At 44.7% G+C, this 26236-nt stretch overlaps 2 protein-coding genes across 7 annotated transcripts in view; one reads left to right on the top strand and one right to left on the bottom strand.

The window, feature by feature from the left end:
• Bcl9 (BCL9 transcription coactivator) overlaps positions 1 to 26236 on the top strand; it is an 84014-nt gene that overhangs the window by 41731 nt on the left and 16047 nt on the right. For 3 of the 6 annotated variants that reach the window (XM_051199332.1, XM_051199331.1, XM_051199327.1), the window contains exons 2-3: positions 21320 to 21457; positions 23443 to 23522. The gene's annotated coding sequence lies outside the window, so the exon portion shown is untranslated. Of the gene's footprint in view, positions 1 to 16651; positions 16767 to 17563; positions 17767 to 18095; positions 18317 to 21319; positions 21458 to 23442; positions 23523 to 26236 lie in introns of those variants that run through there. The other 3 variants (XM_051199330.1, XM_051199328.1, XM_051199329.1) reach the window with 3 other exon arrangements.
• LOC127232965 (proline-rich protein HaeIII subfamily 1-like) lies at positions 16979 to 25057 on the bottom strand. Its single transcript, XM_051199277.1, has 2 exons — positions 24993 to 25057; positions 16979 to 18002 (listed from the first exon to the last, which is right to left on the bottom strand). Exons 1-2 carry the CDS (start codon positions 25055 to 25057, stop codon positions 16979 to 16981), a joined length of 1089 nt encoding a protein of 362 aa, XP_051055234.1.

The raw sequence follows: 26236 nt of genomic DNA, 5'->3' as shown, positions 1-26236 counted from the left end.
AGGCTCAGTGCTCTGGAGGGATAAACGCAGAGCAGAGCGTGAGGTTCAGCGTCATCTTCAGCTGTACACTGTGTTAGAGGTCAGCCTGTACTACACAAGAGGGTGTCAGAAGAAACAAATATTCACCATGAGTTCACCATCCGCATGTAAAAAAAAAAATGGGTATATTTTCTTGACTATTAGTTATAAGCTTTTTCATAAGTTTAAGTGTTTTGCTGTTGTTGCTGTTTTGTTTTTGTTTTTTGAGACAGGGTTTCTCTGTGTGGCTTTGGAGCCTGTCCTGGATCTGGATCTTGTAGACCAGGTTGGCCTCAAACTCACAGAGATCTGCCTGCCTCTGCCTCCCAAGTGCTGGGATTAAAGGCGTGCACCACCACTGCCTGGCTAGGAATTCTTTTCTTAAGACTTTAACATTACATGTACGTATTTCTGTGTATGTGTGCATCCCCCACATGTATGTAGGTACACACATGCTATAGTGTAATGCATGGAGATCAGAGGGCAGCTTTGGAATCTTTAAAACGTGAGTTTCAGAGAACTCAGGTAGCAGCAGGTGCTTTTTTACATGCTGAGCCATCTCACCAGCCCAACAGTCCTTTATGTACTAAAATATCAATTAATTTTCAGTCACAGTTGTTGGAAATACTTTGTTCCCGTCAGGTTGTCTGACTTTTAATTTTGTGATATTTTCACGTACAGAATTTTGCATTCATATGGAATAAAATCCAATTATTTTTTTTTTTCTTTGAGTTTGTTCTAAGAATGTCCATCTATCCCTGTGGCCAAGTTTGTATAACTAGATACCGCATAGTCTTCCTTTTATTTTAATAGATTGATTTATATGCATACTTACGTCTTCAGCTCTGGAATTTCGAGATGAGATCTTAAATTTACTCCTAAACAAGACAACAGGGGTTCTAATATTATTTGTTTAGTAATAATTTTTCTTCACTTATATCACCTCTGCTGAATTCCTACTGTCCTGTCATATGTGTCTGCTCCACATTCCAATTATTGTCAAGGGTGTAAATGTGTGTGTCATTGCTAATCCCTTGTGACATCCACTTTATCTTTATTCCTTTGGTTGACACAAGATATAGACTCTGGCTAGAATTTTGGATTTATGTTTTCTTTTCCTGTTCTTCCCATGTGAGTGGGGTTGCCTGTTGTGTGGGTCTTGATTCTCATTCGTTCATTACGATTGTGAGTTTTTGCAGCAGTATCCCTTCTCTGGGCCAGTAAACCAGGAATGTGGTATAAGTTTACCCAGGAAAAGTACACAAAGTATCATGAGCAGCTCTACTAACCCAGAGACAGAGCAAGGGCCAGGTCCTCACATACTTGAACCAGGAGCCACAGGGCTCATTCATAACCACTCCAGGCGATAAAGGCCTATGCCTCATAACCTCACAGGTTAGGGGTTTTCTGGCCAAATAGCATCAACCAGCATAAAAAGAGCAAATCTCAGGAAGGGGCTCCCAGAAGAGCCGTTACATGATGCAGAGCTCCTAACCTTCTGTTAGCAGCTCACCCCAACCTGCCCTTGGTTCACAGTGGAGTTATTTCATTTACCAGGTGTGAAAATTGGATTTTACCACTGAGAAGGGGAGTTATTACCTACCAGGTCTGCTCTTCAGGGAAGCCAAGCTTGTGGCAGGATTTATTAGAAGAGGTTTGCTATGCGTGGAACTTATAATTAGAGACGTGTTCCTTCCTTTAAAACTAGATTTGCCGTCTTTGTCATTTTAGCAGCTGACCCTCCTTGGTTTGTACTCTCCCCTTTCCCCGTGTTACTGTCTGACAGCCATCTCCTGCATGCATTCTACCTAGGGTCTGAATATTTTATATGGCACCATTCTGCCAAGAGATGGACCTCAGGGGTGTGACAGAGTGCTGCTTGGAGGTGGGGACTGCCGGTTGTGTGTCTGTTGACATCAGTGGCATAGCAGGATACTGAGAAAGGAAAGGGATGATAAAGAAATGTTCATGTTAATTAATTGCTATATAGTCTAAGACTCAGTCTGATGAAGGTATTAGGGTCACTCTGAGACCCTCTAACGAGAGAACTCAAATCAGGAGTTTAGATTTAATTACCTGCTGTTAGAGGCCATATAACTCAAAGTTAGTACCTGGTTAACTACATTTGCTCTTTAAAAAGACACCTTGTTTACTATCTTGGTGAAGGGGTGGCTGAATTTATTATTGTTTAGCATTTCTAGCACACTTTGTTCTCGCTGAGAGCTTTACACTTATTTATGTATGTGTATCGGTTGCTTTTTGCAGCACTCCCAAGAGATGAGTGGGTGATAAGTTTTATCATTGCTTGGTTTTTTACAACAAGAAAACAGACTAGGAGCTCTTGAGACGGAAAGGGGGACTTGCCTGAGTTTACAGCCCACAGTCTTGTTTGCCCTCCTGTTAGGAGCCCCTTGACAAAATGGTAATAAGTTCAGCCTGTGTCCGGTGTCATTGTACCACCCGCACCCCATCCTGCATCCCACTAATTACAGCGGGATGCTCACCCCAAATCAAAATTATGACTCAATGGGTTCTCTGTGATGAACACTTCCTGCCTAACATACATCATCTTCCTCCCGAAGCATCTTAGTCTCCTCTGCTTTCCTCACAGAAGAGCCAGGTATTCCCAACACCCATCTCAACTCTGTGACTCAGCTTTCCTTCCCATCTCAACTCTGACTCAGCTTTCCTTCCCACTTCATTGCCCAGTGAGGCATGGAAAGAAAGCTCGCCACCCGATATTAGTTGCGTCTGTCCTTTCCCTTCCCTTCCTCTGTCATTACCCTTACGTGGGCCGGTGGAATAGCCCTGAGATGAGTCGCCACACATCCTAAATTAGTCATTCCCCTTAAAAGTCACATCATGGCTGTGATCCTTCCGGTTCCGTTGCCCCCCCCCCCGCCCCTCCTTTGTGTTTATAAGTGCACCCTTCCTTTCCAGCCCACCTTTCTTTTCTTTTCTTTTTTCTTTTTTTTCAACCTTCTTCCAGGCACAAAGCAACAAGAATACCAGTGGAGTTAGGCAAGCCCACTAGCCCACAGTTGGTCTGCCTCAACAAATCTGCTCTGCGCCCCCTACCTTCACAGTCACGAAGCTTTCAGGTAGACCACCCTCTCTGTATTTTCCGGGCCCCACAGTGCTTTGGTTCAGTTTGTATCTATCTCATCAAGCCAGGAAACTCTTTCTCCCAGCCCTGTCCCCACTTGTTGAATTTTTCTCAAATCAAGTATCTCCTGACCCTGTCTGGGAGAGGTAAGCTCCTCACGTTGGTGTCGGGTCTTTCCTCTGTACAGTGCAGTCCTACAACCAGACCCATCGCTTGCCCCATTACCCCACCCACCCGAACTCCCCCCCCCCCCCCCGCCCTGGCACCCTCAGTATAGGCCCTTAGTCCACCTTCAGGAATTCTACTGGGCTCAGCTCACTTCTTTATCACCATGCTAGATTCTTCTCTTAGGCCCCGGAATCTCTAAGTCACTCCTGCCCAGTGTTTCCCAAAACAACTAACTTGTGTTTGCCTGTTCATCCTCAACCCTAGGCAGTGAATTTAGAAGGCTCGCATTCTGAGCCTAGCACAGGCCTAGCACCAAGTCCAGACTCAGCCCTTGTAGAACCCCCCACCCCCTCACACACACACATAAATTCTTGCCTTGTCTTTTCAGCCTTCTCTCCCGCAGAGCTGACTTTGCTCTTTGCAAGTCTGGGAAAGCGGGTTTTTCTGCTCTGTCTCTTTTGAACCTGGTCTATTTCCCCTGCTAGACTGCAAACATCCTTGAGGGGAGGAACAGAGGAGGATCGATGGGCTCCCTATCCCCAAGCCTGGATCCTTCCCCGTGGCCGCAGGTCAATAAACGCTTGTTTAATTGAATTGTAGGATGCTGTGCTCAGCTAGCTGCTAAACAACCCCATTTAAGGGGTTAACTAATAACGCTCAGAGAAGTTCTTCTCCTTCGGGGGCATTTGCATTTTAATGGGAATCTTAAAAACCCAAAGGGAATGTTCTCTAATGGTGGGATCTCAGGCGTTGGGAAAGGCTTTTTTCTTTCTTTCTTTCTTTCTTCCTTCCTTTTTTTTTTTTTTTTTTGTAGTGGTTCAAGATGGGAACCAGTAAACTTCCTCCACCCCAGGGTCATTGAGGGCTTATGTGTAGTGGAACCCCAGTCTTGTAAAGCATATGAACAGAATTATTTTAAGTACATAAAATTAAATGCATACTATTAAACACTAGTTATAATGAAATACAATGGTCTAAACAACAAAATTTGCAATATAATAATATTTATGTTTCTTATTAAGGCATTAATAAAGTCTATGGGCAGGTCCAATAACTACTGTAATATTGTCATAGAGATGACTAGTTATGGTATTTGGATTATCTGTGACTATATTGGCCAAAAAAAATTTCTGGACTGATCATATTATCTTGGTCTGTGGTTATTCATCCCGGGTGGAGGTTGGGGATGCTGGGAATCCAACCACAGCCTCAAGCATGCTCAGCCATCCCTCTGCCACTGAGATGCAGCCCCAGCTCCATCACATATCCATAACTGAAGGAAATGAGTTGCAATTCACCTCACCAGTTCCTTCTGGTTTCAGAGTTCAGTACTAGGGCAAACAGCTTGATCCCAGGATGATTCCACAGCAATCCTGGTGGTTCTGGGGGTACACTCACTTATGCTGGCTGGATTACTAGTTTGGGTCTAAGTGTATAGTTCTCTTTTTAACACCAAAGCACAGACAAAAGTTATCAATCCATTTCAAGTTACCCTGTATATTTAGTCACTTAGAGGTGATTTTCCATAGGCAGATTTAGCCTGGGATTTGGGGTGGGGCTGGAGGTGGACACATACCTCTGTTCTCAGTGAATGAGGACTTATGACTTCTTAAACCTTCTCTATTTGTGACAAGTTTGGATCTATAGGTCTATAAAATAGTTAAACAGCTCAAACATTTACTGATAATTCATCATAAAAATATATTCCAAGAGTTCTTTGATATGCATATAATTTTTACCATTTACTAAAGATGAAAGCAAATTTGCATGCGAATGAGATGGATGTGCTTGTTTATTTTTATATAAAGAATTAAATCCTGGTTGAACATTTGATACTACAGGATGAAGGGCCTCTCCAGTGTTTTTCGGTATTGGCCAATATTTTTGATTTTATGATTGTCAGTGTTGAGAATACCACATCCCTTAAATATTCAGCATATAATGGCAGAAGTATGTTTAAGGCCATTTTGGAAATTCTGTCCTAAGCCCAAACCAAGATTCATTTCATGGCTTTTTTATAGAGAGTGATAGACTTGTTTGAACCCAATGCACAGAAGAAACAAACACAGCAACGGTTCTCTTCCAGTTTTACTCAGGCACCTTGACAAATGCTATCTATGCTCTTTAGGAAGAAACCACATCCGTTACTAAGCTGCTACCAGACGGATAGTGAAGATGAAAATCAACTAGAGCCACGTTTTTTTCCAAGTTATTTTTCCAAGAGAACAGCACGCTCTGCTTTTCAAAGTCTGACAGGTTTAGTTACTCAAATTAGCTGGGTGGTGGTGGTGGCTGTTGGTGGCAGCAACAGCAGCAGGCATCACACACCTTTAATCCCAGCACTCAGGAGGCAGAGGCAGGCAGAGCTCTGAGTTCAAAGCCAGCCTGGTCTACAGAGCAAGTTCCAGGGCAGCCAGGACTTACACAGAGAAACAACAAAAAGTTATTCAAACTAAAATCTTGAAGCTATGACTTTAACAGACTCCAAAATGGGAAGAAAACAGGTATGTACAGTCACATGTCTTTGTGTTATACACAAATGACTTTTTCTAAATATTTCCAACTAAAAGCGACAGATAATCTGTGCGGTTCTGCCTCTCATGTAAGCAAAACAGATAATGTGATTTTACTAAATATTGGTGAAAATCAGGGCATGAATAGAAATTTCTAAACCAAGTACCCGAACACAATACTGCTCAAAGTTACACTAATTTGATATTTACATGCTGAAGAACGACAGTAGGAATATACGAATAGCTTTTGTTTTCCTTAAACCATTATGTTCCTCCAAGATCAGAAACCTTTGTGTGTGCAAGAAAAACCACTGCTGATCATAACTACATAGCATAGGGTACTCTCAACGGTGAGCTGAGGTATTTCAAGTACCTTTTATTGGTGTCATGTGATATGGGCCGGGCAGATGGAGCATGTTTTGTGCTCAACTTGGGTTCATTATGCATTTGATTTTTGAAGTACTTTTCATTGTTGTGCATTTAGAGACCTTTCACTATTACCAATGTTTTTGTGATACCCCTCTCTCCCTACCTTCCAGCTAAGCCACAGCAGGCCATAGCCCACAGTTTAAGCACCCAGGTCTTTAAGGATATAAATAAAGTTTAATAGGAACTGGGCACATTGTTACCAAGATATTGACATTGTCTCCTTAAAAGGCTTGTTAAAGATTTTATTTATGTATGTATGTATTATCATGTGCATGACTGTGCATTTCTGTTTGGTATGTGGTACATGTGTGTACAGTAGCATACGCCTGTGTATGCACACAGAGACGAGAAGAAGGCATTGATATCCTCCTCTGTCACTCACCAGCTATTCCTTAGAGGCAGGCTCTCTCACTGAACCTGGGCTGGAAGATAGCACACCCAGAGATCCTCTGTCTCCACCCACTACAGAGCTGAGGCTACAGGGGGCACTGGCTTGTTATGTGGGTACTGGGATCTGGACTCTGGTCCTCATGATTAGGCAGGAAGTGCTCTTAGCTAAGGAGACATCTCCCCAGGCCTTAAATCGTCCTCTTTCAAGGTAGTGACACTGAGGTGTTGCTTGTGGCATCTAAGTAGTCTCTTGCATGCCTTTTTTTTCTTGAGAGCTCATCTAGCTGTCACCTCTGATCTTCAACTTTTGCTATCACCTCCAGGAGGTAGGTAGGTAGGTGTGTGTGTGTGTGTGTGTGTGTGTGTGTGTGTGTGTGTGTGTGTGTCTTCGTCTTCTTTCATGTCCAGTAGTCACACATAACTCTAAATTTTAACTCTAGTTCTTCCTTCCTAAATCACCTTCACTTTCCTGAAATGGCCAGTCCCTTGTGCTGTCATTTCTGGCAGATTAGCCACCACTGCCATGTGGTTCTAGAACATGGGCTGCATACGATTTCTGCCTCTCTGTAGGTAAAAGATGTAACTCAGTAGATGATTCACACATAGCACACAAGGCCCAGGGTTTAATCCCCACACTACCCCTGCCCTCCCCCAAAAATACCTATGGTGGTCAGTCCTCATTCCCACACACTCTAATCACTTTCTGTATGAATTTTTCTAGGAATTTCATATGAGTGAAATCAAGTAATATGCAGAGGTTTGTTTTGGTTTGGTTTGGCTTTTGTACCTCACATCTTTCATTTAGCATAGTGATCTTGAGATACATTTACACTCTAGTGTGTCAGTGGTTGGTTTTTTCTGTTTGTTTTACTGATAAATAATAATATTCCATTGTACAGATAAACCACATGTGGCTTATACATACATCCACTGAGCATTGTTTCTACTTTTTGACTAAGACTGATGTGGCTGTGGGTGCTCACAGGCTAGGTTTTTGTGTAGTATGTTTTTACTTCTCCTAGGTAGAAACCTAGAAATTGAATTCTTGGGGCACATGGAAAACAAAACTCAGGTTTAACTTTGTGTATCCCTGGCAGTCCTGGAACTCACTCTGTAGACCAGGCTGGCCTCAAACTCAGAGATGTGTGCTACCACCATCTATAGTCAAGTGTGTCTGCATTATTTTACGTTCCTATACAAAGGGGGGGCAGGAATCTGTCTTCACCAACATTGGTATTGTCTGCTTTTCATTGTAGCCATCCCTAGTTGGTATGTTGTGGCATCTCACTGTAGACCAGGGACTTTTTCAACCTTCCTTTTCTGACCACAGTGTCCCCTTTCTACAAATTTCTAGGCTAGAAATACATTTGTGCTGCTCCTGCCCCCACCCCACCCTTGAAGATGCAGAAGAGAACTGCTATAGCTTTGCTCTCTGCTAGCTCCGAAATGTCCTCCTTTTCCTCTCGGGGTCTGCAGCATCTCACACCCAGTATCTAACCCTAGATGTATACTCTAGCTACTTTCCTTGCCAGTTGTTCACTCTGCAAACCTCCCTTCCTGAGCCTGCAGGTTAATAGTTAGACTAGCAACATGCAAAGCAAGGGCAGATATGGGTGTGACACGAGGGAACTCGCGCATCCTCAGCATCAACCCTTCATCATCACGTGGCCATGAGCTAGTCCTGTAACTTCTCAAAGCCCAGTTCCTTCATTAACCTCTCTGAGCCCCTGTTTTCTCTTGAGCAAAGTGAGCTAATAATAGAAGCTGAGTTATAGAGTTGTTCTCTAATAGAATTAGCTTAGAAAGCCCTTAGCATGATGCCAGGTACAGGGAGAACACTCAAAATCAGCATTGGCTTAGAGTGTTAATGATTGTATTATTATCGCTTCTCATGAGCTAGCCATCTCCTGGTCCTGTCACATGCCTTGCGTAAGGACCACACGTGGCTTCGATTGTGGAAATACTTTGACGATTACCATGCAAATGGCAGCTACAAGGGGTTCCCTTGCTCAAGAAGAGGCAGCTACAACACAGATTTTGCCACTAGCCTCACATTTACATCTGAACCTCTGGGCTATTTAACAGCTGTGAGGCCTGAGCAAGTTATTTTCCCTCCTCTCCACGTTGGTTTGCTCATCTGTAAAATGGGTACACAGTTACGTGCTGTAAGAAGAATGCTGTTGTAGTGTTCAGTCAACTGTAACCTTTTCATTTCTCTTTCTTTAAATTAACAATATATAATTAATTCTCACTGCATCTTTAAAAGATTTTTTTTTCTTTTATGTGTATGTGTATAAGCCTCTGAGGATGTATGCCCTTGGAGGCCTGAAGAACGCATAAGATCTTCTTGCAGGTGGTTGTGAGCCACCTGAAGTGGATGCTGAGAGCCAGACATGGGTCCTCTGCAGTTCTTAGCTGCTGAGCCACCTCTGTAGCCCCAATTCCCATTCTGTTTACCCAACCATACATACTCCCCAGTGGCCCTACCCTGTGTACAGAGAGAGGCTGCATGCAATAGAGCCAGCTCCGCCCCTACCTGACTGGTTTTCTCCTCAGCGCCACACTTAAGCTGCAGGCTCTAAGACAGTCCCTTACCTTTCTGAATAAGAAAGGCCCTTCTCCCATGAAGCACTTCAACCCTCGTGGGGTTTTCTGTGTATTAAATAAGATAAAATAAATTGTTTAGGCTGTGGTTGGCCGGTGCTAACTGCTCTGCAAACAGCAGCTGTCACTCTGATCATATCTAACGCATTTTGCTGTTCCTGTCTTACAATTCACAGCTGCGCATCTACTGTGTTCTTTTTCAGTGTCTGACATGGCACCTTGCCTGTCCCTCCTGGCTGTCCTTTCCTCCTGAACTCACCAAGTCATAGTCTTACAAGGCCATTTTAACCTTTGGCCCTTCATGAAATTGTCACTCCTTTCCCCAGACTCTTGACTCAAGGTTTATTTTTCTTTTCTCTGGAAGCCTGTGGTGTTTAGCATGCCTGTAATTCAATTAAGGTCTTAACTGTTATTAAATATTTTTCATTGTTGTCTCCTCAATTGAACTATAAGATTTCTTCAGCTTCTATTGCACCCTCCCCCATTCCTGCTTAATTTAACACAAATGATCAATGATAAAAGATCAAACATGTAAAGTAATAAAAAACTTAACACAAGGCCTTTGGTGATCTGTATAGCGCCCTCAATTCCTATGTGTCAAGACTGATCCTGACCAAAATTACTTATTCTCAGCCAGCACAGAGTGGAGGAAGGGGGTTCATGAAGACTCTCCAAATTAAGGTCAGAGCTGCTTAAGTTGGCAAAGCCTGCATCTCTGGGCACTAATGTTTTTATTTTCCTCTGACTTCTTGGCGTCTCTCTGCAATTTCAACTCATTCCTCCAATCCCAGAAGGGCTGCCCTCAGAGAGCCCTCTGAGCATCTGCCTGGCTTCAATTTCTGAAGAAGGACCTCCAGGCTTCAGAGTTAGCCTTTTCTTTCTTGCCATAATATTACTTTGGTTCAGTCTGCAGCTATGGAGGATATGACTACGGTCAAATAACTTCTTAGAATAAAGCAGAGTTAACCCTTTATTGTGTTATCCCCAAGGGCTTGGGGGAAGTGGTAACTTATATCCAGAGGTACGGATTTCTAAAGGCAGAATTTAAAGGAATGTGCCAGGAGCACTAAAGAGATATCAGTGAGTGAGTCTGGGTCTGAGCATGTGGGAGCTCTCTCGGTGCTCCTAAGACCTCTCCCTCCAGCTCATCCCACTTTGGCCAATCTGAAGATAACCAAACATAAAAATAACCAACATCTATTGGGTAGTTATTTGGTCTCAGGCCCTATTTGTATGCAGCCACTCAGTCATTTATTCCCCCAATGCTTGAGGAAGAAAAATATCATTACTCCATGCCACGAGGTCTGGCATAGTCAAATTCTTTTTCTAAGGTCACTGCTTACTGGTGGCAGAGCTGAGATTCTGATTCAGGCAGTCTGAACAAGAGCCCCTCCACCCAGAAGTAGCCCTCTCCAGAAAGTAGAGGAAAACCTAGATGTCATCATAGCAAACAAGGTGCTGTCCCTCTGTTTGGCAGGACACTGCATGGAGGGAGGTGCTGGCTCCACTGCCTGTCTGAACCAACCTGACCTTCAGTATGTCTCAATTACCTCCTGTCAATGAAGTAAGGTTTACTTAGCCCCTCCCCCTCTCAAATAACAGATCTCTTCTGATTGCCATTTTGCTTTTTTGCCTCAGCTCTGCCATTTATTTATCACCTCCTTTCTTGCTCTGTGGCTATTTATATACATTGTCACACAGCTGAGCCCTAGCCCATTGCTGAGTCCTTGGCTTAGCTGACTCCTACGCATTCCTTAAGTTTGCACTTGGGTGTTTTTGCATTAAGTCTCCTGTCTACCTAGATACCTCTCTTTTGCTTGCATTCAGCACCCGGTATTTATCCATATCAATTGTTATAATTGATTATAAATGTTTACTTATCAGTATTCCTAACTATGAGGACCCCAGATCCCAATATCAGGAAAGAAATGCCTTTTCTGTTTTGATTCTTTAATATTTTGCACGAAGCACATAATGGATACTTAGTCAACATTTTAATTTTTAAATGAATGAATTCTCCAAGTCTGATAAGCCTAAAAAACAGGATTGCACATCTAAATCTTTTTTTTTTTTGATACCCTGATATGCCCTGCATTTAGTAGATGCTTGATAAATATAGCAATGATAAATGATTCAAAAACAAAACAGGCATGAGCGTCTGCTCTCAGGTTTGGGGGTGGGGAACAGGGATGTACAATAAGAAGTTGGTGGTACTCAAGGCTGCATACTTAGGCCTGTTTTCAAATTGGTGATATAAAGAGCTGTAATGAGTAAGAAAGAAAAAAAGGGAGATGAGGGTGTTACCTGAAGCTTCTTGGCTAAAAAGTGTAGTTCAATATTCAAACTTCAATATCCAGGTTCGCATAGCTCTGAAGTCAGTATTATTGCTGTTATACCATATTGTTAAGCTCTTAGAGTAGATGGGCGCCAAAAAACCAAGGTGACCTCTGCAATGAGACTGGACTAGAGGAACAGGCATTGCACAAACGTGAGTATGTGTAGACATCTTTAGAAAGTTCTGTTAGGAAACAATACGTAACTGACTGACAAGGGAAGAAACTGGAACCAGGATTGTCTGTTCAACCAACAGTCCCAACTCAGAAACAGAAAAGAACAATAAACTCATTAAAGGAGGAGCTTGTGAACACTGGTGTCTAGGAATATATGAAGCAGAAGAGGTCGAGTCAGGATTACCCCCCAAAGTTCAGGGCCTAACTGAAAATACAGGGAATTGAAACGGGCAACTTGGTTTTGAAAGATGGTGAATTCAGTTTTGACCTCTTTGAGGAGAGAAGCCGAGTAGCTAGAAATGCAGCATCAAATTCAAGTGAGGCCTGAACTAGACCTTGGGTTTGCCAGTCCGATGCAAAGCAGGGATGGGAGAGCAGGAGAGGGAAGAAGATCAAAGAATCAAGGACCTTAGCAAGTAAACGAAATGAGGGACTGGCAGCCGAGCTTAAGTCAATAAAGAAGACAAACCCAGAATAGCAGTCCCTTGGGAACTGAGAACTGGAGGAAAGGGCTGAGGAGGGGAAATCGGTGGTGGTGGATTTGGCAGCTGGGCTTGGCTGTATTGGGAGGGTGTTTCGGTAACCTGGCTGGAGTATTTACAAACAAGGAAACCACTCGCCTTTTGAATAGCTTTGGACAAAAAGAAAGGGGAAGAGGGCATCACTTCAAGATTTTACTGAAGAGAAGAGATAAAGGACAAAAAACTTTGCATGGTTCTCCCAGGGTGTGATGAGACAAGACTGACCTTGCAGTGTGGGAGCAGAACAGGCCAAAACTGGAATCACTTCTAGGGAAATGGCACAGGCAGCCATGAGAACTAGATAGTAAATGACGAAGTTCAATTTATGTGTTGTTATCTGAATTGGGAGCCACTTTCTGGCTTAAAATTGTGCTAGTGCTGTCTGGCAGCCCAAATGGAGAGACAAAGCACAGGTACACACAGGCATTAGGGACTTCTACTGCTGGAATGGTGGGTGGTCCAGGGTTTGAGGGAGGCTGCCTGGCTCAGGACAGCAACCTGCATGCCAACCATGGCAGTGAAGGTCAAGCTGAAATGATTGGACAACAGTTCCAGAGAAACTAGAAAGAGGTTGTTTGAGTGAATTGGGAAGGGCCCAAGAGCAAGGACAAGGACCAGATTCCTAAGAAAGGGTCTGGAAGGTAATCAAATGTGGGTAGTGGAAGCTTCTAGAATTGTTGCTTGGGGAAGCAGTTCAAAACAAAATGTGGAATAAATTAGTGGGAATTAACAAGGGAGAGGAAGTGGGTCTCTAAGGGTAGATTTGAGGAACTGGTAAGAAAACTGAGGTTGTAGCTCAGTGGTAGAGCACCTGCTTGGCACGCATTACTCCCTAGGTTTAATACTCAGCAATGCAGGGATGGCTCGGCACCGCTGCTCTTCCACAGGACCTGGGTTCACTCCCCAGCTCCCACATATTTAATTCAGTTTCCAGGGGATTCAACTCTCTCTTCTGGCCTCTGAGAGTACCAGGCACACATGGTGCATGGGTACACATGCAGGCTAAATATCCATACACACAGTTTTTTTTTTTGTTGTTGTTGTTGTTTGCTTTTATATACGAAGATGAGGGGCTTTGGAGAGAAGTGGTTAAAGCAAACGGAGCACTTAGATTGCCTCTTGTTAGGCTATGTGGACCACAGGCAGACTGGGAAAGGTGGGAGATGCCATCAGCACGGTGCCAGGCATTTAGAGCGCTGAAAGTCACACAGCCGGAACTTTAGGGGGTAGGATGATGAGGTAAGACACACAACCACACATGTTGGCGCAGGGTGGCACTTTCTCGGGGGATCTGCATGTCATCTCCATGAGAGCTTCCCATTTAGAATGATGTGATGAGGGCTGGTGGCTCCAGGTGAAGGGGCAGGAGGGAGGGGATTGGGAACATAGACTCCTACTTCATGAAAAAGAGTTAGTCCTCCAGTTTTCAGGCAAGGATGAAGCGCTGAGATTCTTCCATGACCTCTCATGGAGGGCTGTTTCTCTTCCATGGCAGTTTAAGAAGTAGTGTCCTACAGTCATGCATAAATACTGTTGGGAATGAGCAGGTCCTAGATATTGGGGCAGCAGAGCACTAAGTTCAAATCCTAGCCCCTCACAGTGAATGCAATCTTTGTAAAGCATTACATTTCCATGTCAAAATTGTCATCCAAGAGGCTGGAGAAATGGCTCAGAAGTTAAGAGCACTGCCTTGTTTTCCCAGAGGACACAGGTTCAATTCCTAGCACTCACATGGTGGCTCTCGGTTTTTTATAACTCCAGTTCCAGGGGATCTGACCGACACCTCTTCTGTAGGCACTGCACACACATGATGCACAGGCATATATGTAGGTAAAAAAAAACACACACACACACACATATGCATATATATATATAATAAATTTTTAAAAAAATATTAAAAACCTGTTATCTGAGAAACAAGATGAATAGTATTTGGGCATGCTTATTAAGAACCGAGGAAACAGGAGCATTTGGCCCTCTAACTTGAAAATAGGTGTCTATGGCTTGGTGGTGGTGGCACATGCTTTTAATACCAGCACTCAGGAGACAGAAGCAGGTGGATCTCTGGGTTCAAGGCCAACCTGGTCTACAGAGTGAGTTCCAGGACAGCCATGGCTACACAGAAAAACCTTGTCTCAAAAAACAAAAACAACAATAAGAGAGAGAGAGAGAGAAAATAGATGTTCAGAAAGCCTGGGGGAACTTAAATAACACTGCAAACTTGATGATCTGTTGGAGAACTAAGAAGTCAGACTTGCATTGTCTCTGCTTGGAGGCCACTGTGTGTTTATTGTCCTTAGGAGAAGCAAGATTCAGTGAGAAAAGTCAAGTTCAGGTTACGAAACGCCTTTCTTTTTAGCAGTTTTACCATTGGGAGGAAGAAGGATTTCAAAGACTTGCTAGAGTAGCAGAAACACATGAGACCTCTGTTTACAAGATACTTTTAGAAAGATGCCTCCATTATCCATTATCATTTATGCATTTCCAGTGTGTGAGGCTCTTCTACAGCAAAGGCAAATCTTGTCCAGTGAGAGGAGGTCAGAAAACTCAGAGAGCAACTGCTCCAGTAAAAGAAACTATTGAGCAGAATAAATGATATTTTAAGACACACTTCTGTCCTGTGTGCAATGTAGCTAAACTAACATTACTGTGAAGCTAACCTTTACATTTCCTGCTTTTCAGCATGCTTAAGGTCTTGATGCTATTGCCCTTACCTCAGTGTTGTGTGTGTGATCCTCATCTTCATTTTCCTTCCGGTTCAGTAAATAATTCTGAACTTTAGCACATGGCTGTATGGGAGCTTAATACCTAGCAAAAAGCAGTTAAGTCTCTCCCTCCCTCCCTCTCTCCCTCTCATACATTATTGTTGTAATTATTTGTTGTTTAGTTTGCTGATTAGCAGTGACCTGAACTGGAATACCCTACTTGTGCTGGCTTAACACCAGTGTAGAATTATCTTTTTATTTAATTTATTTAATTTATTATTTTACATGTGGCAGCTAGAGTTATCTTAAAGGAGGAAAGGCTTCAACTGAGAAAATGTAGCGTATTTTCTTAATTAGTGATTGATGGGAGAGGGCCCAGCCCATGGTGGGTGGTGCCATCCCTGGGCTGGTGGTCCTGAGTTCTATAAGAAAGCAGGCTGAGCAAGCCAAGATGAGCAAGTCAGTAAGCAGCATGCCTACAGGACCTCTGTATTAGCTTCTGCCTCTAGGTTCCTGCTCAGTTTGAATTCCTGACTTCCTTCAATAATGAACAGTGATGTGGAAGTTTAAACCAAATAAACCCTTTCCTCCCCAGGTTGTTTTGGCCATGTGTTTCATTACAGCAGTAGTAACCCTAACCAAGAAAAGTATTTTGGCAGTAGTTTCCTTTTAGGAATACAATCTATGTGATGAAGCCCTTTAACTTACAATAGCAATCCCAAATGTCTCATATATTTCTGGTTTGGTTATCTTTTTCTCATATTCACACCTGACCTTCTCTTGTGCCTCGTTTACAGAGGTTTTTAGCTATGTAGAATCTAATTTCTAAAGCCACATGTTGATAGCCCCCCCCCCCAATTTATTTCTTATTTAGACTCCGTTTGCTCTTGGATTTATATTGTTTAGATCTGCCAGACTCTTTAAAATTTATAATCTCACTCTCAACAGAACACAAAGAGAAAATATCCTGTCACAGTTGTTCAGATTCTAAGCCCAGGGAGAAATTGTATGGAAACCCACATGGCCAGTCATGAGTTTTGAGTAGTTTGGAAAGCAGTGAAGGAACTTTGTCTTTTAGGGTTCTCTTATACCATCCTTACAACAGCACTCTTCCTTAAAAGGGTACCACAAGGAAGGGTCCCTATTTTATAGACAGAAAAACTGAGACAGAAGTGGCTGCCCTGGTTAAATCCATGGGCAATAGAAGAATAGATGTAGGTCTTTTGGCTGTATTGCTTGCATCCACCTTCAGAGAGATTATGCGCCTTCTCAGGTAGAAAGCATCCATTCAACGGTGTTAGAAAAGCTTTGGGCCAGTGCAAAAACATCTTTAACTCCGAAAAGTACAAACTCGAAGATTAGTAAGGTTTTGTAGGGAGGGCAGACAGTAACGACTGCTGGTCACGGTAATAACACCGGCCCCACAAAATGGGAACAACAGGAATCTGAGCGTCAAACCATGATGTGAAAAAGTGCAATCTAATGGGCTAACATCTCACTTCACTAGGGATAGTGCTGAACGCACCAGCTTCGAATTTTCTACAACAAAGCTCTTCTGAAACATTAAGGGAGTAATGCTGCGATTGGGAGAAGACCTGGGGGCCAGGGCATAAAGGTACCCTCTGGGGATCCTCGAACGTGATGGCCTGGCAGGGCGGGGCGGGGCAGGGCGGGAGGTGAAGGAGACCTTGCTTTAGCCACCGCGCCTGCAGGACCCCAGAGAGTCTGCTCTGGAAAGCGGGAGAAGAGTGCAAGCCGAGGGGGCTTGCTCTCCAGAGGGAAGAAAACCCGCACTGGCAAAGGTAGAGCAGACTCGAGAGGCGGATGGGAGGGATGGTAGAGCCAGGGCGGAATCGCCGCAGAGGGGTGTGAGGAGGTGGCATGAAGATCGGGGACTAGGCCCGGACCCGAGCGGCGGGAGAGAGTGAGGGAAGACCGGTTCCTTCTGCAGCTCCCAATTAGTTTGTCAAAGATGGCCAAATTCCACTCTGCCCTTCCCCCTTCCGCGCCTTTTCTAGTCCTCTTTGGTGGCTCCCAGTACTGCTGGAGGCCGTGGGGAGTCCGAGTGAGTGAGCGTCGGGAGGGTGAGGGAAGGAAGAGAAGCTCCCCGCCACACCACCCGCCCCGCGGGTCCTGCGGGAGGATCTTTTAGCCGAGAAAGAGGGTTCTGCGGCTTTAAAGCGGGGGAGTGGGCGTCACCGCGGGGGACCCGGTGACTAGCTGGGGCGGGGTCGGTGGGCGGGGACATGCAAAGCAGGAGGCGGTGCCGGCAGGGCGGGCCCTCGTGTAGCGCTGGGGTGGGGCGGGGCCTCCAGGTGGGCGGGGCGAGGGCGGCTTCTCTCCTGCCGGGCGCGGGAGGGGGTGGAGGCCGCGGCGGGCTGGTACCATCGAGTGCGTTCGGGGAGGGGGTCGGGTGCCATTCCCCCGGAGGGGGCGGGCCCTGGCGGCGGCGGGGCCAGGGCCCCATTCCCCGCCGGGCGGGCCGGGGGAGGGGCGCGCCTCCGCTCGCGTCCGAGGCGGGGCCCGCGGTACCTTTCGTGGCGCGGTGCGGCTGGGGAGGGCCGAGGGGAGGGGGAAGGGGCGGGCCCGGGAGGGGGAGCCGGAAAGGGGGAGGCGCCGGCGGACAATGGAGCCTATGTGTGCCTGCGGGAGTGGGACGGCGCCGCCGCTGCCGCCGCCGCCTGGGGGAGACGCTGCGCCGCCGCTGCCGCTGGCCCCGGCCCCGGCCCCCCGGGGCTGAGAGCAGCAGCCCGGGACCGTAGCCCCCCGCCCGCGCCTGCCCCTCCCCGGCTCCGGCCCGGGGTAAGTGGCCCCGGGGAGGGGGAGGGGCGGGCCGGGGGCCGGGTCCGCGTGCGCGTGTGGCCGGGGGCCTCCGGGGGTCGGGGCGCTGGCTTGGCGAGTTGAGTCTGGAGGAACCTGTTGGGGGAGGCAGGGAAGCCTCGGCAGCTGTGGGAAAGACCGGGGCATCTCTCGGGGTTTTTAGAGGTTGTGTCCCAAAGCTGTGCTTGGAGAGGTTACCTGAGGATCGCCTCGGGGTCCTGGGATGGAGGGGCGAGGGAGCAGAGAGGGAGCGCGAAATTAGGGATTTCTGGTTGAGTTTGGTGGGGTTTCTAAGACCCCGGAGATGCGTAGGGGGAAAGGGGACTCCGCAGGCCAGTGACTTGTTGAGGGATTGGGGGAGGTGAAAAGCCCAGAGGAATGTCTGAGTTGTAAAGGGTTCCAGCAGGTGAGTTGGCGATGTCTAGGTCACTGAGTCATTGTGGGGGTCGTAGAACACACCAGTGATTTTCAAAGTGGATCCCTGGACGCTGGCTGGCCTTTGAAAGTTGTAAAGACTATTAAGATGTCACTGGTAAGTGTTGGGTGAGATTGGTGAAATGGAGATATCCTAAGAGTTGGTTGTTGTTAGTCTGGAGGGAAGAACAAGGCCTGTGGTAGTATTGCTGGGGAACCTTATGTTAAGGTTACTAGGGATGAGAAAGGAGTCTTGAAATCTGTCCTCCAAGAGCTTTGGTCTGCAGGAGGTTAGGAAGAGGGTTTTTTGTAAGTGTTAAGAGTGATTCTGAGGCTAAGGTTGGAGTCCGGTGGGGACTTAATAAAGTCATTAGATAGGGTAGAGATATGAACTGAAATAAATGACTGTGGAAATAGTCTCCAAGGCAGGATGCAGTTGATGCAAAGTTCGACTTTAGTTAAGGCAAACACAAGTCGACCCCTGGCAGTGACTTCAGTAGGAAAATGATCCAATGGTCATGTAAAAAGTCAGTTTGATGGAGTATTTGTTACTATTTGATACACTATGGAATTAAATGCTTGTTTGGGCCACAGAAATTTGGGCTTTTGTGTAGGAAGGAGTGATGAGTTAGTTATCGCAGGTAACAAGAGTAAGTGAAATAGTTGAGGAGTGGGACCAAAGGGTGATGGAGGGTAAGAGTGGTTAGAACTTGTGACTGGAGGTTGTTTTTTTATAGTTGTCTTGTTGGTTTACAAGGTTTTGACTGGACGCTAGTCATCGGAAAGTTTGGCATTGAAGAAATGTACTATACAAAGCTGATAGTCCTGAGGACCACCAGTAACAAAATACTCTCTTTCTTCTGTTGATAGAGATGGATTAAGAAGAGGGTCTGGCAGGCGCAGGCATTCCATTCTTTAGCTAAGTGAAGCAGCCAGGCGCTCTGACTTCCACAGCACAGGCCCCACTCTTACAAGCATGTGGCTCACACCCTTAATCCTAGCCCTGAGAGGCAGAGGCAGGCGGATCTCTGTGAGTTCAAGGCCAGCCTAGTCTACAGAGGGAGTTCCAGGACAAGCTTCAAAGCTACACAGAGAAACCTTGTCTGGGAAAACAAACAAAAAACCAGTCTGTTAGGTGTTACAAACATGCTTGGAGGATTTAGCGCTCCATTAACTGGTGGTTTTGATAAGTTGAAGAATTGTGGAGGTGTATGTATAACATTTCATAGTTTTGTGATCTAAAACTTCAATATTGAGCAATGAAAGTCTTTGTAATCAATGTGCTGAGTATAATAGTTTCAAAATATATGACAGATGGATAGGAAAGTCATTGGCCTAAAGATGAAAGCACAAAGTCTGTATAGTTTTCTATTTATAAGGCAAGTACCATGGAACTGGTTCTTGAGCAAAAGGAATGTTTTGTTCTGGATTCTAGTTGACTAACACAAGCAAAAAAAGTACTTAAATGCATTGAATTTCTTCTATGGGTGTTTTCCCCTTGACCTTCAGCAGTGTCTGCTGCTGTGAACCAAATGGAAATGCTCAACAGTTTGTAGGGGGAAAAACCAAGAGCTTTCACAGGCATTGTAACCAGCCCGATATTGGATCATGGTGACCTGGTACAATGGTGAAAATCCCTGATCATGGAATCGAGCTTACATTCAGCTTTGAGCAGATCTCTGGTTTTCTGGGTTTCCTGCCTGTAAAGTGGTGCTGCTTCCCTAACCACTCGGAGCTGCCTTTCAGCCTAGCAAGTTAATGCCTGTCCAAAAAGTTCGAACACCTTTGAGGATGAGAGATTGTGTAGCACAACTTTTTTTAAAATCCTATTTTGACTGTCTCATTAACAGACCAAATTCAGCTTTTGTACAATTATAATAATATATTTAGTCAAAGAACAAAAGGGTATTTTGTATACATGTTTTCGTCTGTTAATCTGAATTTAGGGATTTGTATTAATTTTGAAAGATAGTGCCTCCTTCTAGTGTTTAATGGCAAGACAGTAATTTTGTAATTGTAAATATGTGAGCAGAAAGTCAGGATGTGTGTTGAGTAAGAATATAGATGCTTTGATGTCGGCCTAGGGTACCAGCCTAAGGCATGCATATTCCTTGGTTTCTTGGCTAGTCCTCTTCAGCCATGAGATAGTGTGGGTAAAATAACTTCTGTCTCTTTGCCTTCATGAATATGACGAGAGCGTGTGGAAGCTTAACTCCAGTCTCAGTGTTTCTAGATCCCAGTACTCTGGCAATCAAGTATTATAGGGCCCCACCTGAGAATGTTTCTTAAATGCACGAAATAAAATACATAGAAGTACAAATGAGTTGTCAAAATGTTCATAGTGATATGATAATATGTCTGCTGCCTTGTAACACACTGAATAATGTCTAATGAGAATGTGATTTTGAAGTAGTGATGGGAGAAAAGTGTGTCACATTATGTCAGCCTATCTTCAGCAGCTGACGTGATGAGAAAATGTGTGGTGGCACTGTTAGTGGCACAGTCACAGTATTGCTAATGCTACACCCACTGTTGAAGGCTGTGCTAACTTCATCACTTAGAGATTAGTCAAAGTGATGATCTGTGTTATCCATTCCCTGAAGGGTCCAAGTCACCCCTCCTCCCCTAGGTCCATGGGGGCTGTGAGTCATGGAGTTAAGAACTATCTGAGACCAACTGATTCTGTATTTATTTCCCCCTGTGATCTTTGAAAGTTAGCTTAAGGCCACTTACATTTTGGGCTTTGTGATATTTTTAAGTATCCATCATGCTGAGAACAGAGACCACATGAAAAGCCAAAGACCATTTTGCAACCTGTGATGGCCATTCTTGGTTGTAGAGAAGGTTAAAAACTAGAATTGAAAGGGCACTTTTGTGCCTGGTAGGTTTTACTTTTCCAAGTCCCATAGTCGCCATCAGCATGTGTAGTTCCCCCACAGGGAAGATTTGCAGTCCCTTTCTCTGACTTGCATTTAAAGGTTTCTTGGGTTTTCCTTCTCCCTCCATTTTTGACTAAGTGCTTTTTTACATTGTCTTCCACAGCGCACTAGGGGATGGGTAGTTTTCCTTGGAGCCAGTGTGAATTTGAGTATGAACTTTTCCTTTCTTCTTGTCATCATAGGACTGAATGTGGAACTAACTGGTGTCACTTCACGTTGGCCTGAAATCTCCTATGTGGTGGTGGGGTGACAGTTCTCCTTCTCTGTAAGTTCCTCCCTGCCCCAATGTAGAGGACAAAGCAACGGGGACAACGTGAAAGGTAAAAACCTCACCATGCGCCATAACTTCTGTGTCTTAAGCTTGAACACATTGGATTTTTGTCTTTCTGGGTTTTCTTGTACTGAGCTGCCGTCTATTCTGGAAGTCTCCCAAAGTGAAACTCATCAGAGCAGTTGCAAGTTACAACTACAGACGCCATTAACCTGTGCTCTGTGTGATTCGGGGCCTTGTGCTTGACTCACCTCCCAAAGCTGAGGAGAAAGGCAGCCGGTGACAAGTGGCGCTAGTACTTATCATGTCCTCTTGGGTTTCGTGAATGTGAGCCAAGGGTACCAAACTCACTGTAATGTGGTTCAGCCATCAGTTGTTGGTTTTTTGCTGGGTACCAGGTGCTGAGATGATGATTGACACTGTCCTCATGGAGTTTCCTGTCTAACTGTAACAGTGATACTGTTTTCAAAGAGTTACATAATGTGACTATGAATACTAGGGGGCCCTGGAGGACATATAGGGTTATCCAGCAAGCTAAGAGAATTTCACAGACAAGGGATATAAGTAGCTATTATTCCTACTTTGAAACTTGAATTTTGTCAGAATTCTTTAGCTTGACATGAATTTTTGTTTCCTTAAAGTTTAGTAGCCATTGAAGGACAGTGGATGCTTTTGCCCCGTGAATACTAAAACACAGTAATATTTCATGTGAACTGAGGTTTTCTGCATGTGCTTACTAAACCATTTGTTTTTTTCCATATTCTGGAGAGAGAGCAGCTCTTCCGTTTGTCTGCTTGAAGAAGCCGTTTTGTTGTTGGCAAGCCAGAAGCTGAGAATGAGCTAGGAATGGAATCTTAAGACCTTTTAGTTCCACATTCTAAGTATGACACTATGCCTTTTATGGAGTAGTGGTCATAGCACAGAAATGAGATTTGTTAAACATGGCACAGTTGTAATGAACTTGACTTTGTCGAGCAGGGAGGTGGGAGAGCACCACTACAGTTGGAATTTTGGTTCTGAGCTCAGTCAGATTAATCTGTGGACTCACTTAAAACTTTACTAATCCTATAGAGTGCTCCTTTAAAGATCCCTAAATAATTTGGCTCTAAAACCTTCCAGAACTTTGCTCTCCTTGCAATCACAACACTGTAGCTTCTGCAGTGAGATGGCTCAGTGAATAGAGGCATCTGTGTCAAGTCTGACAATCTGAGTTGAACCCCCAAGGCCAGAACCCATATGGTGGAAGGGAGAGAACTGACTCCCACAGATTTCCCTGGGACCTCCACACATGCACCATAGCATACATGTGCACGTGTGCATGCATACACATACTAAATCAATACATAAGTGCAGTTTCTTTAAACCATAGATTATGGGCAGAGTGTTAATTCTAGTCCCCAGAGACTGATGTTGGAAATCGCTAAGGCTGTGCGCTTTCCTTAGGTCAGCACATCCCTTTGCACACAGTAGGCATTGAATAAAAGCAAGTGTCTTCAACCCTGAGCTCCTACCAAAGTATAGAAAGACATTCTCTTGCTTGCTGTTGCCACATAGGGTTGCACCTATGCAGAGGGAGGAGCTGTGTGACCCCCCCCCCCAGGTTGGAGATTCAGAAGCCCCCTTGGTGTTTAGTCTCTTTGCACTGTCACAGTTCAGTGTCTATACTAGTAAGAAGTGCTAGAAGCAGGAAAAAAAAAAAAAAAAAAAAGGTGGCCTTTCTTTCTTTTTTTCTATTAAATGCCTGGAAATTTCAAAGTAGAAAAGTTGATTTTATCTGCACTTGGTATCTCTCCAGCCTCTGGAAACAGAATGTGTAGTTGGGAAGGAAAGAAAAGCCAAGGGCCTTGAAATATCTACAGGTTCTGTATAAACCTAACAGTTGGAAGTTGATTCTGTGTACACGTGAGATGGCGCACTCCTCTTTAAAACCCTGGAGTGAATAGGAAGCCTGTTTGTCTCTTGTTACTCCACTGTCGATACTGTTGAGGTTTTCAGATCTGCTTGGGAACTCTCACCCACTTTATGCTCTTCTAGGTGAGGGTCACCTTTGAGGAAGGAGCTTCCCACTCCACCCCCAGGATGAACTCTGCAGTGTCCTGACCCTTGGGGTTCTGGTGAGTACACTTGGCTGGGAGCCTGAAAACTTGTGCCTGCCTTAGGAATGTGATTTCTGTAGAATCCTTTAGCTTTCTCTCAATAGTTGATAATATTTCTTTCCTTCATTCATCTCTGTCACCCTACTCCTCACCTCTGGCAACTGCCATTCTATTACTGACTTCTGAGTTCCACTTGTTAAATGTGTGTGAAATCATATAGAGTTTGCCTTTCTGTTACTGGCTGATTTTATTTAATGTTCTTTAAATTCATCTATGTTATAAATGATTACAATGTTTTTTTAAGGCCCTGTGTGTGTGGAGGAGGGGGGTGGTCTATCACAGCTTTTAAATCTATCCAGCCATTGATAGCTGCTTAGATAGGATCGGTATCTTAGCTGCTGTTAAGAATTGTGCAATAAGGACAGGATGTAGTGGCTCACGCATTTAATCCCAGCATTGGGGAGGCAGAGGCAGGTGGATCTGTCTGAATTTAGGCTAGACTCTTAATTATATAGCGTTTCAGGCCAGCCAGGCTATATGGTAATAACCCTGTCTCAAAAATAAAAAACAACAAAAAGAAAAGAATTCTGCTGTGAAGATACCTCTTGGACATACTCCTTTTCTTGAATGTTAATTTTGAACAAATACCTAATGCCCTGAGCCCCGTGTAGAATTGGAAGGATGCACATTGTTAGTCTTGGTCCCTACCTTCATGGAGCTTATAGACTAGTGGGAAAGATGAACATTGTACAGGTGGTCATAGAGTGATCGCTACAATTAGGAGACATGGAGAGAATTCTGAGGGGAAAACCCAATATGCTCTGAAAACTGTGGAAGATTTCATGTAGGTGGGTGATTTTAAGGCAGTGTTTCTCAACCTTCCTAAAGCTTTGACCCTTTAATATGTCCCTCATGTTGTGGGGGACCCCCAACCATAAAATTACTTTGCTACTTTAACCTGATTTTGCTACTGTTACGAAATATAAATATCTGTATTTTTTGATGGTCTTAGGTAACCCCTGTGAAAAGGTCATCAACCCCCAAGGGGTCTTGACCCACAGGTTGAGAACCACTGTTTTCAGGCGTTCTTCTCTGAAGAAGAAATATTTAACCTGTGACTCCATGCTAGGTGACAGAGAGGCATTTATTGAGATGAGGAAACGGAAGAAAATAGTTTTAGAAGGAAGACTAAACTAAGGTGAATAATTTGGGTTTTTTTGTTTGTTTGTTTTTTTGTCTTTTTTTTTTAGCCATCCAGGGAGATGTCAAGTAGCAGTTGTGCGCATAGGTTTACAAAGCATAAGCCAAGCCAGATGTGTGAACCTGGGAACTGTTGACATGGCAGGAACTCATTGGAGGAGAAAAGAACCCAATCTTGTAGGACTCAGAGTGTTAGAGCTTGTTGAGAGGGCTTGGGATGCACACATGTGAGGAATAACTGGAGAGGCAAGAGGAAAGTGCAGATTCTAGAAGGAAGGAATTGCTTACAGAACTAGCTGGGGTGGCCAACCTTTTGCTGTCAGGTTGACAACATTGTCATCTATAGGGTCCATGCTTGAGAAGCACATAATTGAGTGTTTTTCTGATTGAACAAAGAATCATGTAATGTTTTAAGTAAGGTTTTCATTTTTGTATTGGGCCATGTTTATTGCTACCATGTACACACCTGATAGATGATGGAGTGAGATGTTAGGTCAGTGGCCAGGACAACCCCACAGAAACAGTGGTCTTGTGATCTGGGGATGGAAGTTAATTCCATGTGGTGAAAGGGAATTGACAAGAGAACATTGTGTCTCTTGCCACGTTCGTAGAGAAACTTGACTCTGAGGGGAGTAGAAGGCTAGATTGGGTTTTGGCTTGCTTTGTTTATTTTTTTTTTCTGTATATTCATCTATTCACTTTATGTATGGCTGTATGTGGGCATGTGTGTAACATGGCTCATCTGTGGAAGCCAGAGAACAACCGTCAGGAACTGGTCCTCTCCTTCCAGTATGTGGGTCTCAGGGATCAAACTCAAGTTGTCAGGCTTGGTGACAAACACCTGTTGAGCCATCTCACTGTCCCTCTTTAATTTTTTGGTGCTGGACGGATAGATACTATAGTGGGTCTGAATGCTATTTGGCAAGATCTGATGGGCATAGGAGGAAGAAGGGATGGCCAGAAAACAGAGTAAGAGCCCTCAGCAGGCAGAGTGACCCAAGGCATGAGCCAGACCACCTATTAGTGGACTGAGCTTTGGGGAAAGTGGCTGGTTTTTTGTTTGTTTTGAATACAGTGAAGCAAACCAGCACGGGAAAGAGATGCAGGGTTAGTGCGGGGATGTCCCACTGGGTAAAACATCTTTTATCAGTACTAGCCAAGACCACAGGCAGGAATCACAGCCCTCAGGCCGTGGGGCAGGAGGAAGTGTGCAAGTTCCAGGCCAGCCAGAATGAGACACTGTCTTAAGACAAAACAACAACTACTACAAACACCATTATTCCACAAGCTAGAGTTAGAGAGGGAGGGAGATGGTAGGTAGATAGGAAGGAGCATGTGGGGAAAGTCTGAGTGGGTGCAGTGAGATGGCTGCAGAGTGAGCATTAGTTAAGCACTGCGGAGGGACCGGCTCCCCTTGCCAGTACCCAACCCTGCAATGTGAGGGATACCCACCTCAGGCTCAGGGGCGTGGGCCACTAATAGAGCGAGCGAGCGGCGAGTTCTTCATTGTTGAGATGAGGTAGTAATAGCTG

The sequence above is a fragment of the Phodopus roborovskii genome, unplaced genomic scaffold (assembly GCF_943737965.1).
Source record: "Phodopus roborovskii unplaced genomic scaffold, PHOROB, whole genome shotgun sequence".
NCBI classification, from domain to species: domain Eukaryota; kingdom Metazoa; phylum Chordata; class Mammalia; order Rodentia; family Cricetidae; genus Phodopus; species Phodopus roborovskii.
The sequence above is the reverse complement of the archived record's forward strand: the minus strand, read 5'-3'. Positions and strand labels throughout refer to the sequence as shown.